General features: G+C 40.3%; 1 protein-coding gene across 5 annotated transcripts in view; it reads left to right on the forward strand.

Moving 5' to 3' along the window:
- Positions 1 to 2873: 2873 nt before the first annotated feature.
- The window catches only part of LOC108232072 (dedicator of cytokinesis protein 3), a 57359-nt gene continuing 43606 nt past the window's right edge, over positions 2874 to 16626 (forward strand). For 3 of the 5 annotated variants that reach the window (XM_017409632.3, XM_017409633.3, XM_017409631.3), the window contains exons 1-4: positions 3260 to 3296; positions 13052 to 13135; positions 14293 to 14333; positions 16235 to 16290. In XM_017409632.3, coding sequence (XP_017265121.1) covers positions 3260 to 3296; positions 13052 to 13135; positions 14293 to 14333; positions 16235 to 16290 — 218 coding nt within the window. Of the gene's footprint in view, positions 3297 to 13051; positions 13136 to 14292; positions 14334 to 16234; positions 16291 to 16626 lie in introns of all 5 variants that reach the window. The other 2 variants (XM_017409630.3, XM_017409634.3) reach the window with 1 other exon arrangement.

A 16626-nucleotide genomic window follows, 5' to 3' on the forward strand; every position in this document is an offset into this window, starting at 1 on the left:
CAAAATGTCAACAAAAAAAATCCTGCAAGTATGTTTTCATGACAACTTTTGAGTCTCTGCTTTACAAAAACCATATTGTTTTGTGGCCAATTCCATTTTACTGGCTTGTGAGATGTGAACGTGTCCTAATAAAACTGTCTTGTCTCAAATTTAAAATGTATGGAATCAATATTGCCTGGCACCTTAGGCACTTGATTCAGCAGGATTCAATGAGGCAGATTTATAGAGATGTTTGTGATTGTAATCTGGGCTATAGTGTGTAGATCTAACGGTGACAACTTTCAACAAAACGCTTGAAAAGTAAAGGTTTAGGTTAGTTTGGCTAAATTAGTGACCGCTGTTCAGGAAGCTGAGCTCCAAAGTGGCTCATTTATCTCCTCTGAATGTTTAAACAGCCGAGTTTAAATGAACTAGATGAATTAGTCATATACTCTGAACATATTCCAGACTCCAAGAGACCTCGTAGGACTTGGACTTGAAGTCTCGCACACGCTTCTAATTGGGCACATTAAGGTGGATCAGATAAGTGTACAAAGTGTGTGTAATGGATCATGGATGAGGCGATAGAAAATGCTCGCTGCCACTTCCTCTGGTGCTTCTTGCTGCCCTCTGAGTTCCCCTGTTTGCATCGTGTAGCGGCAGCGTTTAAATCCATGATGATGTCCGAAGAAAGCCGGGCTGTGATTATGTTCTTTGTGCCACGTTTCTATCCTTTGCTCTCGGGCAGCTTTTTTATTTTTTACTTTTTTTCTCTTGAGCAAATTTCCTTCGCCCATGATGGAGGCTTGTAATTTGTTACATAATTGTTAAAAAAAACACACTAAAGAAAGAAAATGTTTATTATCTCGGACGTGTATTTAGCTGATAAAACGCCCCTTTCTCTCCCTGCTTTTTATGCATGTGATTGGAACACCGCCCACAATGTTCCACTCGAAGTAATAGACAGATGGGAGTCAGTCACAGCGTCGCTATGATGGAGAGAAATTACCCAGCTGAATACTGCCCTCCCTCCCACACTACATCAAACTCACTGGACTGCTTAATGTTCACCAGATCACCCTGGTTTTTTTTCTTCTTCTTCTTTTTCCTGCCTTGTCTATAGGGTGAGAATGCAGTCATTTAAATTTTTCATCCTCAACTTATCAGGGGGCCATTTGTACAACCCCAAACCACCCAAATTAAAGGCTCCTTTATGTACAACCAATAATAATGATACAACTGTTACAGGTCCTTTTAACGCATGCACAGTTTCTGAATTTCAAATGTTTCTTTTTCAGCTCAGTTCGACCAAACAAGCTGTAATTAATGGCTGTGAGTTGGTTCATGCATACTTGTTCAAATTAGGATCTGAAGCTTTTGTAAAGTGGGAAACAGGATAAATTTAACTTGGAAAAACTCTTCTACATTGTCTTTAATTGAAATAAAATGATTCAGTAGGATGTAGGCATTAGCAAGGTGCAACAGTAAAAGGTCAAAGTAAAAGGTTTACAAGACAGCGGTGAGAGCAGCTATGTTGTATGGTTTGGAGACAGTGGGACGGACAAAAAGACAGGAGACAGAACTGGAAGTGGCAGAACTGAAGATGTTGAGGTTCTCCTCGGGAGTGACGAGGATAGACAGGATTAGGAATGAGGTCATCAGAGGTACAGCACAGGTTGAACAAGGGTTTGGACATGTGCAGAGGAGGGACAGTGGGTATATTAGTAGAAGGATGTTAGAGATGCAGCTGCCAGGAAAAAGACAAAGAGGAACTATATGGATTCAGTCAGAGGACATGGAGGTAGTTGGAGTGAGGACGGAGGACGCAGAAGACAGAGTTAGATGGAGGAGGATGACTTGCTGTGGCGACCCCTGAAAAGAAGATTCAAACTTCTAGGCAGAGGTCTTATCGTGTGGATTAACCTGCAAATCCAAAAGCCTTAAAAAACACAAAACACGGTAACAAGTTTCTTTAAAAAAATCTAAATAAAGGTATTTTGAGGATACAACCTAAAGCTGGATTGAAGAAGTCACTGACAGTATCTTAGGTTCCAGTTGTTTGGGGAGCTAATGATAATGCTGTGAGGTGTGTGTGTGTGTGTGTGATGGGAAGCTCAGCTGTCAGTCAAACTCAGAGGAGGGGGAAACGGGCTGCAGGAGTTCGTGGTATCTCATCTGCGTGTGGGGGCATGACTGCACTATGACAAAGCAACGCTGGTTATAGTGGCTCTGCTTCTTGGAAATGACTCAACCAGGAGTGTCTCTCCCCCCCAACACACACGCGCACACACACAAGGGGATGGCCTGATGTGTACCGGGAGCGACTTTATGGTCAGCAGCCGCCAAAAGTAACAAGTCCAGCCACAAAAGGCAGACTGCCAGGTGGACAAAAAGCAGCCTGTGCTTGGGTTGGATGGATGGATGGGGCACAGGGGGAGGGAAAGAGGTGGCGCATATGTGTGTGTATGTATATTGTTGTATATTATATATATGTATTTTTTTTTTTTTTTGCCAACGCTTGACACATCAGTGTTGACAAAACAAGTCATGTGACGAGCATGAAGATGGCGCAGCTTATGGTATGTTGCTGCTCTCTCGGTGTTTTTGTTGCAGCAGCTCGCCAGTTCGGACCCATTACCTCCTAATTACTGAGACTGAGCCAAGAGAGAGGGAGAGAGGAAAAAAAGCTTTACGCGGCGGCAGAGACCATGTCGTGGGGATCAGATGGACTTGAGCTCCACTGGTCCGTGAAATAAATGATAATAATAATAATATATATTTAAAAAAAACAAGGAGGGAAACAAAGAAATTAAGTAAAAGAAGCTTCGAGGCAGATTTTTTAAAAAGCCTTTAAATAAAACGCGGCTGTAATAACACCTTTTTTTTGTGGAGAGCAGAATCCGCTCACTGTGCGTGCGCGCTCCTGCGTGTGTGAGTGTGTGCGTTACATTAGGTGGACAGAGAGAGACTGCATCAGACTGGAGACACACACACACTCACGCGCCGGGGGGACATAATAGAGCAGAGATATCCAGGCTTTGATGGTCCCCCCCACCACCCCTCCTCTATCTTGCTTTCTTTTCTTTCTTTCTTTCTTTTTTTTTTTTTTTTTTTTACATTTTCCTGCTGAAACGTCAGGATGCTGATTCCGGTCGGAGCATCATCATGGACAAACACATGAAGAAAATCCTTCAGCTCCATTTTTTTTTTTTTTTAGCAGCATCATCTCAACAATAACGACATAATGTGGCTCGCTGTGCCGGAGGGAAAATAACCAAATATGTGGATACCAACAGAAGAGGAGAAAATCGGCGTTGGTGAGTTAATTTTTTGTTTTTGCTGCTTTTGATTCCCAATAATGGGCTGAACGTCGGCTGGCTGGTTGTTGATTTTTGATCAGGATTTCGCGTTCTGGCGACATCAAATCACGATTTTCTTCCTTATCTTTTTTTTTCTTTTTCTTTTTCACTCCGCACTGCCTATATGCAGCTCACCCCCACCCCCCCTTCCCCCTTAGATCCAATGAAAAACACATACACTTATAATGGCTGATATAGACGGCGGTGACTGCATAGAAAGAAAAAAAAAGGGAAGTTGCGTGGGACGATACAACCCACCACCTTAAAGATGCCTTCGCATCCCCGTAAAGACACCCTCAGGTGGGGCGCTCAAACCCACTCCTTCACCCATTATTACATTTAAACGTGTTTTATGTTGTCTTATAGTGAGTCAGGACGGTGGTTAAGCATTTTTTCCCCCTCCTCTCCTGAGCGTACAGTAGCTATTTTGGAGGAAATTCGTGCTGAGCCCACCAGGGGGCGTCGTGACTGCGTCCCTCCAACAACAGGTGTAGGCTGGAGCGGAGCTGGAGTCTACCTGTAGACAGAAGGAGAGGAAAAAAAAAAAGCTGCTGCGGCTGCTGCGACAGGGACCGCACTGGATCTCATCCCTGCGTGTTTGCGCTCCAACATATGGATGACAATTTAAAACTAATTTAAGGGAGGGGGGAGGGAGGTGGAATGAAAGAAGAGCTTAACACCGGCGTGGGAAAAACAAAGAGGCCCATTTTAAACGGACTGCTGGGTCTCAGTAAGTGTGTGTTTCACTACAGAGGGTTTTCATTAGGGGAATGAGTCATGTCCAGATGCTCCACAGCTTGTTAGATTTTCAGGGCTATAGCACATGATACCCCCCCCCCCTTCCATATACACACGCCCACGTATGTACACTTTATTTTGATGCATTCGTCATCTTTTTTATTGAGGAGACTGCAGCCTATCCACCATAATGTGTGTGTGTGTGTGTATATATATATATATATATATATACACACACACACACACACACACACACACACACACACACACACACACACACCCTTCCCCTCCATCTACTTGATGTGTGTGGAGGGATCGCCCCGCTCTTGTGCGTTCATCCATCTGTCACAGAATCACTGCAGTTCTTTTCGTTCCCAAGAGCAAATATACGTGTTTTTTTTTAATTGATTTATTTATTTTATTTTTAAGAGCGCATAGGTAGGGAGGGGGGCAGGGAGGGAATGAGAAGGTATGAGCGCGCGGGGAAAGCAACAGTTCGGCGCAGCCTCCGTCCGTCTGCGCGGAGTGACCTGGCGCTGTCCGCGGTGCTGAAACCCGGAGGTGACGCTGTCCGCGGTGCTGAAAGGCGCGGAGGTACACGCTGTACGGATTGCCGCTCCCGCTCACGTTAGTACAGGCTGGAGGCTTCTGTCAGCGAACATGGCGAGCTGTTGGCGTCTTTGTTCCATATCCCCCGTATCGTGGCGTCGTTTCGCGTCCGCACTGCACTAGTTGCACATTTAGTCACTAGTTCACCATCTTGATGCACTAGTTAAACAAAGACTTTTACTAGTAGCACTTTGTTGCCGAATAGAGACACTCATTGGTGCAGAATACTAGTCATTACTAAGGCTGGACTAGTAGTCCCAACTAGTTGGCCTTTTAACACACCAGTGGTACACTGGACCAAACTAGTCAATGACCATGTTATACAAGTAGTAAGCATTAAATACATTTTCATGTTAACTAATCAACTCAAATTCTGCCTATTAGTTGACTAGTTGCTTTTAAATGTGTGGACTGGTTGACCACTGTTACCTACAGTGTACTTAGTCAGCTAGTAAATACTGAAAAGCTCACTGGTTGACTCATTTTGTCTTTACTGGTTAACCAGAAGAGTAAAATCGTTATAGTTAACTAGGCACCTAAAATGTAGGCTAGTTAACTAATAAAGCCCAAAATATTTATTAGTCAATCAGTGCAATGTACTTTGGCTTTATAGGTAACTCATAAGGCCCAAAATGCTCACTTGTTGGCTTGGTAAATTTATAGTTTGAACAAGTTAGTGTATCTGACAAGTTGTTTGTGTATTTAGTCAGTATTCTTGTAGTCTCATTTCTGCCCACTAGTTTGCGACTACACTGCACTAGCTGCAAATTTGGTGCACTAGTTAAACAAATATTCTTACTAGAAACATTTTTACTAACAAGAGGCACTTTTGCCCTAATAGTTGAAGTCATACTAGTCAGCCATTTTGCTGCACTAGTAGCCCAAAATGGATCAAACTAGTTCATGGCAGTGTTATACAAGTTCACTAGTAAGTATATAAAAACATTACATGTTAACTAGTCAACCCACTACCTACTAGTCGAATAGTAACTGTCAAATGTGCTCACCATTCAACTAGTGAAACTAAAATCTTTACTTGAGAAGCCTAAAATATTCGCTGACACAAATGATTTTGGCCTTACTAGTTAACTAGAAAAACTCAAAATGCTCACTACTTGATTAGTGCACATGCTTGACTTTCACTTGTCAACTAGTAGGTAGAATTTGTGTTGACTAGTTAATTTATATGACATGGTTGTCACCTAGTTCGGTCCAGTGGTCCACTAGTGTAATAAAAATCCAACTAGTTGGGGCTTTTAAGAAAACCCCAACTTCTAAATATTTTTTTGTTTTTGTTATCAGCATTTTAGGAAACTGGATTTACTTCAGTTCCAACTATTTGGGGAAAAGTGGCACTAGTTGACAAAAAGTGTGACTAGTAAGAGAGTTTATTGAACCGTGATGATGAACTAGTGTGAATAAATGAGCACCTAGTGCAATGTAGTCGCAAACCGGTGGGTGAGAAAAGCTGTCGATATGGAGGATATCGAATAAATACACAAACAGCTTGCCGTACATTAGCAGTCTGTTGGGAGTTCTTTATCAGCATCATCTGTGATATTGTTTCTGCCACCATTCTGCATTTTCTCCCCTTATCTCCTACCTCCTTATTTAGGTGGTTATGTGTAAATTGCCTCTCACATGTAATCCCTGCAGACGTAACAAACAGAGCCGTGGTCTGTCACCATCCTGCTGGGCCTTATTGGTTCTCCTGCTTCATTATAATAAACTCATCTTTAAAGAGAACATTTAAAAGTACTACTTAAAGAAACATTACTGACAGAAATTCACCATTTGTTGTTTTTGTTTTAGTTTGTCCAGAAAATATCATACATTCCTTTTCAACATACAGTTCTCAAGAGCCATTTTATTGCCCTTTTCAACTAGTAACACTCATTTTAAAACCTAGTCTCTAAAAAAATCTGTAGTGCTTGTATATGTGATTATCAAACTTACAATGATTTTTTTTTTTAATTCTACAAGTTGGCCCTTTTTGCCAGCATGTTTGTAGGCTGGTGACTGATGGGTTTAGCTCATATAAAGAGAAATGTCTTCCCTGAGTTGGATTAGGCAGAGCTCTGACTGTAAGTCGGTGCCTGCCCACATCAGGGAGAGGGGTATGATTCAGACGGCCTCGTCTTTGGCCACATGGATGTCACTCAGGCACAAACTGCAGCAGCTCGGCTAACAATCCATCCACCGTCGCCTGAAATCAGAGACTGAACGCAACCAATGATGGTTCCTCAAGCCAGAGTTTAAATGCAGATATAGAGTCATTTGTGACTCTATGTTTCGGCTTCAGCGCACCTCAGAGACAAATATATAAAAGTTGCTTTTCAGATTACAGTGTTTTCTGTTTATTACAAAGCATACATTTATCGTCTGCTGCCAAAGGGCGAGAAGCAAAAATGGTTTTGCCTGTGCCGGTGTTTCTGTCTATTCCCAAAAGGTCTCATGAACCACTGGACAAATTTAAAGGAAACTTACATGAAATAACCATTTAACGTACATCTACAACTGTTTAGCTTTTGGAGTCAGTTCAGTTTAAGATGGCTGCCATAGTTAACTATCAGTGAATTTGACATACTAAATTTGATGGGATTATAGCTAATTGTGTCATCTCGCAGTATGGCAGGCTATTGAACATAACATTATTTTCCAGGTTCGACCAAAACAACCACAACTCCATTTCTCAACATAAGCCCATCGTAGTCTAAAACTGTGACGTGAAAGGTGGTGGAGGATGTGCGTTTTTTTAGTTTTCCTTTGATTTGCAATGTGTTGAGTTTGAGTTAAAGTCTTGGCGATAAACAGAAGGATTGAGTGTTTAGATACATCCTCATCAAAACAAAGCTGTTTAATTTTGCAGAAAAAAATGGTAACACAAACATGAAAACAGGCCTTCCTTTCTGATCTTGTGATCTTTTTATGAAAATGATGCATTGCTGCAGACTAAACTGATTTTAAAAAGTGATTAAAAAAAGTCCAGTCCTAATCTAAAACATTATTAGATGCTTGAAGTCAATTGAAAATCCTTCATGATGTGATCAAACTGACAGGCATCATCTCATTAAAAAAGCAAGTCACAAGTTTTTGTTTTTTTAAACTAGTCTTTTAAGGGTGCTGTGTTAGTGATTTCTGCGAGGACTGCTGACACTTTTAAACCTCATTGATGATAAACAACAAAAGCCAATGGGAAATTTTATGTCACATAAAAATATGTAAGCAGCTTATTGAGTTTTCCCGAACCCAACGAGTGCCCAGATGAGGACCTGAATTTCTTGACGAGGACTTTTAAACCATTTCTTTTACGATCATCACGGGAAATGTAAAAAGAAATCCCTGGCAAATAAAACTGATGAGAGTGGGCACTGGGGATGCAGTGTTATTTATCGCACCAAGACATAGCTGCGAGATCATATTCTGGATCGTGGGATTAGAGAGATTAACCCAAAGTACAGTTCCTCCACAGTTTTAGCCCTAATTTTCCTCTCATTAGTGCTGAAAGCTTCCTTAAACTAAACATTTCTCAGCAACTTCATCATCTCAGACATCAGCAGCTAATCCTGCCAATCTTTTAAGTTTGGTGGCCTGCCGAGGCCAGTGGGACGCAGGTTGCCTCAAATACCTTCTCTGTAGCCAAAATCTTGTTTAGGAAGACTTCAATTGAGTAATCTCTGTCAGCAAATGTGCGTGCCTCCAAAGTTGCTGTGAAGTTCGTGACTCAGTGGGTGAAGCTCAAGGACGTTTGTGTAACTTTTTAACTCGGCTGCTCGTGGGACTGAACGACTCATACCAGAGAGGCTCGTGGCCTGCACACTCTAGAGTCGTGTTGAGATGAAATTATTTACCCAGCTCAGCTTCATTGCCACTCGTCATGACTGCAACCGGACCTAATGGTAAATGTTTCAGTCTTGGTGTGTCTGCTTTAAACGAGAACACGTCCCCTCGGGTGGTTTCTCAGCCCGTTAGATTGATAATCCAGCACACAGTTTATCTGTTGTTCTATTTACTGGCGATGCCACCTCCTGTTTCTCTCCCGGGTGGATCATTATATTGTTAGGAGTTCTAATCACTAATTCTAAGAGGGCTCACTTTAAAACTCCACCACGTTGCTTTAATACATTTTTTTAAATAACTGACAGTATGTTAGTATTTACAGCGCTCTGCAACACCATCCAAGTGTCTCCTGGCTCTGTAGTACAACGAAAATCCCCACATTTTATTTATAAAGTAGATTTATTTGTATTGATCCCCCCCCCCTTAAGCTAAGGAGTGTTGCAGAGTAACAGGAAATAGGAAAGTAAAAGCAGGAGAGAAATATTCTTCCCCTGTATGTGCAGTCTCATGTTTTTCTCACTGTAAAATCCCCTCTTTTTAAGCAAACATGTAATTCTCGCTTTTGTCATCGTGGAAATGTGGGACTTGAGATGCCTTTTTTTTTTTTCTTTCTCCTGTGGCTCTCTGTCGCACAGCGTCTCTGCAGGGTTTAACACACAGGAATTTTAGCGTTCGCTCATAAGCCTCCTATTTCCAAAACCCTCCGAGTCCGTCCCCTACATTACCGCTCTGCTCATATTATGCTTTTATCCCACACGCCACGGACGCCGGCACTGCTGCTGAAGCTCACAGCAGAGGAAGAGCTATTTTACTGTTAAGCAGCATTTCGCCCGATGTCTGATGCAATGTTTCCTAAAACAACTTAGACGTGGAAACATTTCTCCTTTCAGCTCAAGAGCTGTGGTTCTAGATGGCGTGAGACAAGGCAAAAATAAAATCTGCTTGGGTTCTCACTTCATGCTAAGACAGAAATCGAGATTCTGAAAATAGACTTGTGATGCTGTAAAAAGTTATGGCAAATACCAGAAGGAGAAATGATTTATAAAACAGAAGTGGCTCTTCACATTACAGCTTGGTAATAAGATGGTAACAGTAGGATAATAAAAATATAAACACTAGGCAATATTGTATTATTACCAAAGTTACAATCATGTAAATAGAGGTAAATAACATTGTAGCATCAGGGTAATATACTCAAAATAAACACATGGTAACAAAGGCAAAACAGTTAATGATTACAAATCAAAATTTATTTTCATTACAATAAACCAGTAATATGTTAGCAATAAAATCATCTTATTAGTGGTGTTTTATTGATAAGAGAACTGGAATTATGGTGACACGATTGTGGTAATTATCTATTATTAAAGAAGTAATAACAACACATGTTTTGGTATTAGCCCACCATCAAAGCAGCATTGGGAAAGTAGAAAATGCTAGTTATTATATTATAATCAATAAAGTTGTCCCTTTTGGTCAAATGTTGCTTAGTTTGAAGGTAATGCTGAAGAAATTTGATATTTATTGATTATCTGTTACCAAAAAACACACGTGGTAAAAGTAATAACCAGGAATCAGAGCTGCAAAGAAAACAAGTACTGCTTTTGTTTTTCACTTCACGGTAATATCACCTTAAGACACAAATAACGAGGCATACAAAAGACCAGGAAATACTTTGTGTAGTTCCTATTTAACAGCCATTAATCAAAGCTGCAAAGTAATAAGTTGCCTGCTTGTATTTTATTTTCATAGTATTTCACTTCATAATAACACACAAATCTGGTGGTAACTACCAAAGACAGAAATTATTTATATAAAAACAGAGAATATTTAGTGCTTTCAATGTAAATTTAATAGCTTAAAAAATACCTGTTTTAAAATAATAGTACTGTATTTTATCATTTTAAGGGTTTTATGCCTTCATAAAAACAATTTTCCTTTTATTTTAAGATTACAAACAAAGATATCAGTAAAAACTTTCAAGATTTCACAGCAACTCCTGTTTTTTTTTTTCAGTGTGACGACACCCCAAAAGCCCTGAACTTTTAAAACTTATATTACTTTATGCTAAAAGGTTTTAAAAAAGGATTAAACCTGAAGCAAACAAATGTGTTTGATATTTGATAAGAGAATTAATGCAAATGTTGTATTAATTTTGTTTTAGTGGTTAATTAAAAACTAGCATTTCTTGAAAATATGAATATCACCCGCCACCTTGCATGCCAAATTTTTGAAACAAAGATCTTTTAGATCTGTTAGTGCTCAGAGGATGAGTTGGGGTTGACTCTCAGCTGCTAACACACTTAATTTTTGCTCAATATCTGTGAAACTGACAGAGCTATAGCCATTTTTGTGTTCGCAAAGGTCAATTATAACTGGATCGCCGTGACATGGGTTGACTCCAAAGTCTGACGAACATCCAATGATTACATTCTGAGATATTTTGCTAACAGACAGACAGGCAGGCACACCCACACACAGACAAAAAGCGAGAACTATGGGCCACACACGAACCAGTAGAGGTGAAAGGAAACTGGAGGCTGGCACAAATCGTCTAACATGATCAACCCTCATAAATCGGGTCTCTGGTTATAAAATAAGCTGCCATCTGATGTCGTGTTGAATTCAACTAAAAAGAGGGACAGTCTGGACCGAAATGCTGTTGCTCAGTAGAAATGTTCGCCTCTGCCAACATTTTTAACTCCGTCCCGTCAGTCCTTCCAACATCCTACGTTCAACATGTTGAAGTCTAAAGATGAATATTCTTGCTTCTGTTTCGAGCTAATACTCTAAAGGCAAAGTGGGGGAGGGGGGTGGGGGGAAACACTGTTTAGCTATGAGTTTATACACAGCTTGAAGGTTTTTATAATAGACAACGATAAGAATATGAGCCTGTGAGCCCAGCTCTCTTAAATATGACAATCTCATCTTGCCCTGGCGTAGCCTTTTGCCGAGAAGCGTTCAACTGGTGCGTTAGGAGGTTTTGCCATCGAAATGAAATAAAGGCCATTAAAGCACAGGACTCTCAAGCACTGGCTGGGTGAAGGGCCGGAGGCAGACTGTGGAAAAAAAAAGGTGACAAGAATATCCTTTAAGATGATATACTTCTTTTAACACACGTCCCATTTGAACTCGAGCGATATGCAGCATTTATAAGCTGGCCGTTCCACTTTGAAAAACGTCCAGATCCCCACAGCAGTTACAGTGCAGAAAGCCCTCCAGTTTGTGGATGATCTGTTGCCATAGTTACCCGAGCACGGGAACTGAGCGCTCGTTACCCTCGAACAGGCGAACGGAGCCGAGCACAAGCCCCTCCTTCTCTTCCACCCCCTCACTGGGTCCCCTGGCTAGTTCATTAGCATAATGATTCACACCAAATCCTCCTTGAAGGGCCTTGATTTTAGTTCATTTTATTGTTTTTTAATTTTTTTTTTAGGTTTTTAAAATCATCAGTGGAGCGCCGTTCTTTGTTAAACGCGCCTGTGCTCGCCGAGGCTTCTTACTGCCCGGCTCGTGTTTCCGAGCTGCAGAGCTGCACAGATGCACAGATGCACACATGCACACGGGCTCCAGAGGCGATGCAGTTGTCAAGGCCTCGCTGTGGCATCTGGCCTCTTTAGAATGACCATGTCATCAGCGTTTGAGTCACACGGGGTTTCGGCGTTGGGTCAAAAACTGTGCGACGCTGCACAAAGATGTGACAAATACACAAAGACCCTCCAGATAACTTAGTGCGGGCTTTGGTTTTAGAAATTAACATAGTATTACACAAAATCTTAAGAAGTAATATTACAGTCACTACTAATTTACTGTTCTCTAAGTAGCAGTTTCATTGTGGCGCTGTTTATATGTTTACAGGAATTAGCTTTTTAAAAAAATGCCACAGCTCCAAAGAAAAGAGGGATTCTCTTAATCCGAGGCCATGAAGGCCCTGTTCAGACCTTTCACTGACTTCTGTCTTGTGTGATCTGATTGCAAGCAGTTCTTACTGAGCGTTCACACCTGGTTAAAACATGGGAGTCAACATTCTTCAGAGCCATTTGAGTTATTTAATACAAGTAATAATAAGCTAATATAACTCCACCGAAATGGTGCGCTGCAGCCATCATCCCATCTCTGCATCTTCGCTGTGACTGTACAGTCAGTGCTGTTTAATTAGGTTAATCTAATGTGACATAATGCTGCTCATATTGTTGTCCTGTGATTGACACAGCATATTTTACTGTACAGTGACCACAGTGGGTCCAATCAGTATTAAGTTAAACTCATTATGCAGCGTTCTGACAATCCACTCTAAATAACAAACAAAAGCAAATTAAAAAAAAAGCTGTATTATCAAAAATATTTCCAAGAATGGCTGTTTAATTAACTTTATTTAGCTGTCTTTTTTCTTTTTTAAACACCGAGATGTCTTGCTTGTGTGGAGTCACATCAGTTCGGTAGAAAGTCTCACACTGAAGGTCTGACTACCAGATTTCTGTTCCTAAATTTATTCTAAATGTTTGTCTTTTCCTATTTCTGCGCAGTGACCTGCAACTTCCGGTCACCAATATGCCAGGCGCTGGTCCTGGAGATTGGGGAAACGGTACAGATTCTGGAGAAATGTGAAGGTAAAAAAAATAAATAAAATAAAGCACCTAAATAACTTATGGTTACGTATATGTATTATGTGTCAAAATAGTTGACTGAATTTTACTGTTAACCCAGCATTCAGTATTACATCTAAATACTTTTCAGCCAAAGATTCAGCATCTGTTTCAGAAGCAAACTGTTTGCAGTTCACCAATAAAACTCCTCCTAAAAATGCTGTTTTCTTGATGTAAACAAATACAGAAAGATATGGAGTCAAAATATAAAAAAACAACCACAACAACAAAAAAAACATGTTAATTTCAGCTGCATCTTGATATATTTATTACAAAGTATTGCATAATACAATGAGGTAGCTCAGTCTCTGTTTTTCTCACTGTAAGTAGTACCAGGTAACGAATACTCATACTTTTTTCCCTTTTTGGTACTACTTTAGTTGATGTTCTAAGCAAGCAGGTGTGTTTACTGTGACTTGGAAATATTGCAAATTTCCAATTGGTTGGAAAGAATCATTAAATCAGTAAAGTCAAGCACACAATTTGCAGTAAATGAACTCTAAGTGTGAATTTACAGGTTTGTGATTATTTTTCTCTGCTGACCAGAGTTAATTTAAATTAAATTGTGCTGTTAATAAACAAGATAAACTACATGAACCCAGACATTGTACTTAATCACTGACCCTGATGCTTTACATCCACCTCGGTTCCTCATATTCAGATGTAATCTCTGTCTGTGGACTGAATGGATTCTATTTGAATGAGTTTAAAGTTACAAATTCAAAGAAGCAGGGTTTATAACTTGTCAAAAAGTAACCAGTTAAGCCTTTATGCTCTGTAATGCAGCTTAAATAACTGTTAGCTAATTTTAGCTAGATAGAGCTTTAGTTTAAATTGTATAATTTGTATTTAATTGCCAACAGAGTTGGCAAATCTGCTTTTAAACATTTAATTTAAACAGCAGAAATCAGACTGACGCCCTTACAAACAGACCTGCTACAAGCTAAGCTAGGCTAGGCTAATTAAAAGCTAATGATTTCTTGACTAAAAGAATCATGGTTTGCTTTTACAAGCAAGCTTTTACTATGCAAACATAAAAAATATGTAGTATTTCACTCATTTCATTTCATTTCTTCTTGGGAGGGAGAGATTTTCTCATGTGGTCTTTTTCCTTTTCTCAGGTTGGTACAGAGGCTTTTCCACCAAGAAACCGTCTGTTAAGGTAATTATAACACCAAATGCTGTTGATATCTAGAATACTGTGTTGATGCTTTGAAATTAAGAAACAAAGCTTTTCTAAACCCAAAATCCAGGTGCCCGAAACAAATTAGTTGCATTTATGTATCTGTACTTTACAAAGGCAGCATTTTTCAAATTAAACAATAAGGGTTAACCTTAAAACGTATCAAGTAAAGTGTCATCATCACCACATCTGCAAAAATGGCTTCCTTCAGTAAAATGTGAACACAACCTGAAGCCTCAGTTTAAAGACCACTGCGTTTTTGTGAATAACGTTGTGACGTGAAGGACGTGCAGCACAGAAATAACTTCCTCTAGACAACAAAGACCTAATGGCTGATGAACTTAATGAACAGAGCTTTGATTTAACAAAAATAGAAAGTATCTTGAACTAAATCTCCAAAGGTGCTCCGATGAAAGCGTCGTTTTAATCAGGATGCGTTGATATCATAGTATCACTCTTTTCTAGACGCGATGCCTCTGTTGTCACATTCTGCCACGGGTTCAGGAGTGCTTCGTGACAGATTTTAGTTCACAGACGGCCTCTTTGATGTTGTTTGGGAATGATGTTGCGGAGTGACGACCTTTTAAGGAGCACATCTGGAGGTTAGAGGGCTGGTAAAAAAACTTGAGCTTAATTCAGTGTGTAAAAATTAAAATTTCTGTATTTCATTGTTTTACCTTACCGTTTTCTGGTGTGTTTTGGTCAACATGAAACTCTTATGGAGGAAAAAGATCAAGAAATACGTATTTCACATTTTCATTAAGTTACTTACTCGTTTGTATGTGTGTTATAACTGAGAGGGCTAGATGGCTGCCTTTACTTGTTTTTTAATTTTTTTTTACAGGTATAATGACAAATGTAATGTAAATCCAAATCAAAGGTCTTCACTAGAAACAGATCTGTTTAGTCCACATATATGTGTACATTACGTGTTGCTCTGATAAGATTTAAGTACTCTGTCCCCCTGCAAATAGTGTTTTCTTCTGTTTAAAAATCTCACATCAGACAATCCTTGTGGCTGCTTCCGGACAGATGAAGCAACAGTTTTAGTGCAGAAAGACAGAAAGAGAGCAAAGTAGGACAAAGGGACCAAATGTAACTCTCTTTGTCCCAATCTGAGTGTTTTAATTGCACGACTGTAACTCACAATCCTCGACAAGAACCACAGAAACACTCAACCATCGCTGCTGACAGATGTCAATGTTGTTTGACGTTCTCTATGTCAGCGGTTATATTTTTACAACCTATTTTAACTGGATTTAGATACATCCTATATAAGTATTTGCAGAATATATAATACGCCTACTCTGTGCTAAAATGTCAGCGGTTGAAGTGTTTTGCGATGGAGCAGGATTGTTTTAAAGAAAGCATAAAAAGCTGTCAGGTCTTTGGTAAAATGTAGGTGTTAGCAGCCACATGCTGTCTTCTACTCTCATCAGCTATTTACAGTTCTTACCAACACCCCTCCATTTTGTTATGTACTCTGCCCACATTCCTTCACCCCCGTACTCTTTCTGTGCTGGGAGAGTCGGTCGTGCTCACTTTGGCCTCTCTCTTTGCATCTGGCAGATTAGGATTAAAAAAGACGAACTGCGAGAGTGCAGCTGGCGCTGCTCAGACTCTCGGGCCGTTATCGTCCCAGGAAAGCCATGCCACTGTCAGGATCTGCCTCCTGTTTCTGACATTTATGAAAACAGCCTTGCTACTTTATGTGCTTTCCCTTTTGCAGAGAAAATGTAGACGCACACGGTGCACATGAGAGAATTGTGACTTTGCATTCTGCTTTCTGTAGCATATCGTAGTTTATGTTTTGGCCATGTGGTGCAGGAGAACTAAATGTAATGCTGTCGCTCTGTCTCTGCTCCTCCCTCCGTCCACAGGGGATTTTCCCAATCAACTACATCCACTTGAAGAAGTCTACAGTGACAAACAGAGGGTAAGCTGCTTCGTTCAAACACCTGCATTGCCATAAGTGTAAATGATTCAAAGCAAGCCTATAACAGGCAGCAAAGTGTTTCATGTAGCCTTGTACTCAGTTTATATATATATATATATATATATAAAAAAAAAAAAATTCCCTTCTCACCCTCCGCGGGTGGTCTTTGTTTCATCCTCTGAGCTCGGGGCCTGGGAGCTTGAGGGTTCTGCGCAGTATCTTGGCTGTGCCTAGAACTGCACATTTCTGGACTGAGATGTCTGATGTTGTTCCTGGGATCTGTTGTAGCCACTGCTCCAGTTTGGGGGTGACTGCCCCTAGGGCCCCGATGACCAC

This window comes from Kryptolebias marmoratus, linkage group LG8 (genome assembly GCF_001649575.2).
Source record: "Kryptolebias marmoratus isolate JLee-2015 linkage group LG8, ASM164957v2, whole genome shotgun sequence".
Taxonomy (NCBI): domain Eukaryota; kingdom Metazoa; phylum Chordata; class Actinopteri; order Cyprinodontiformes; family Rivulidae; genus Kryptolebias; species Kryptolebias marmoratus.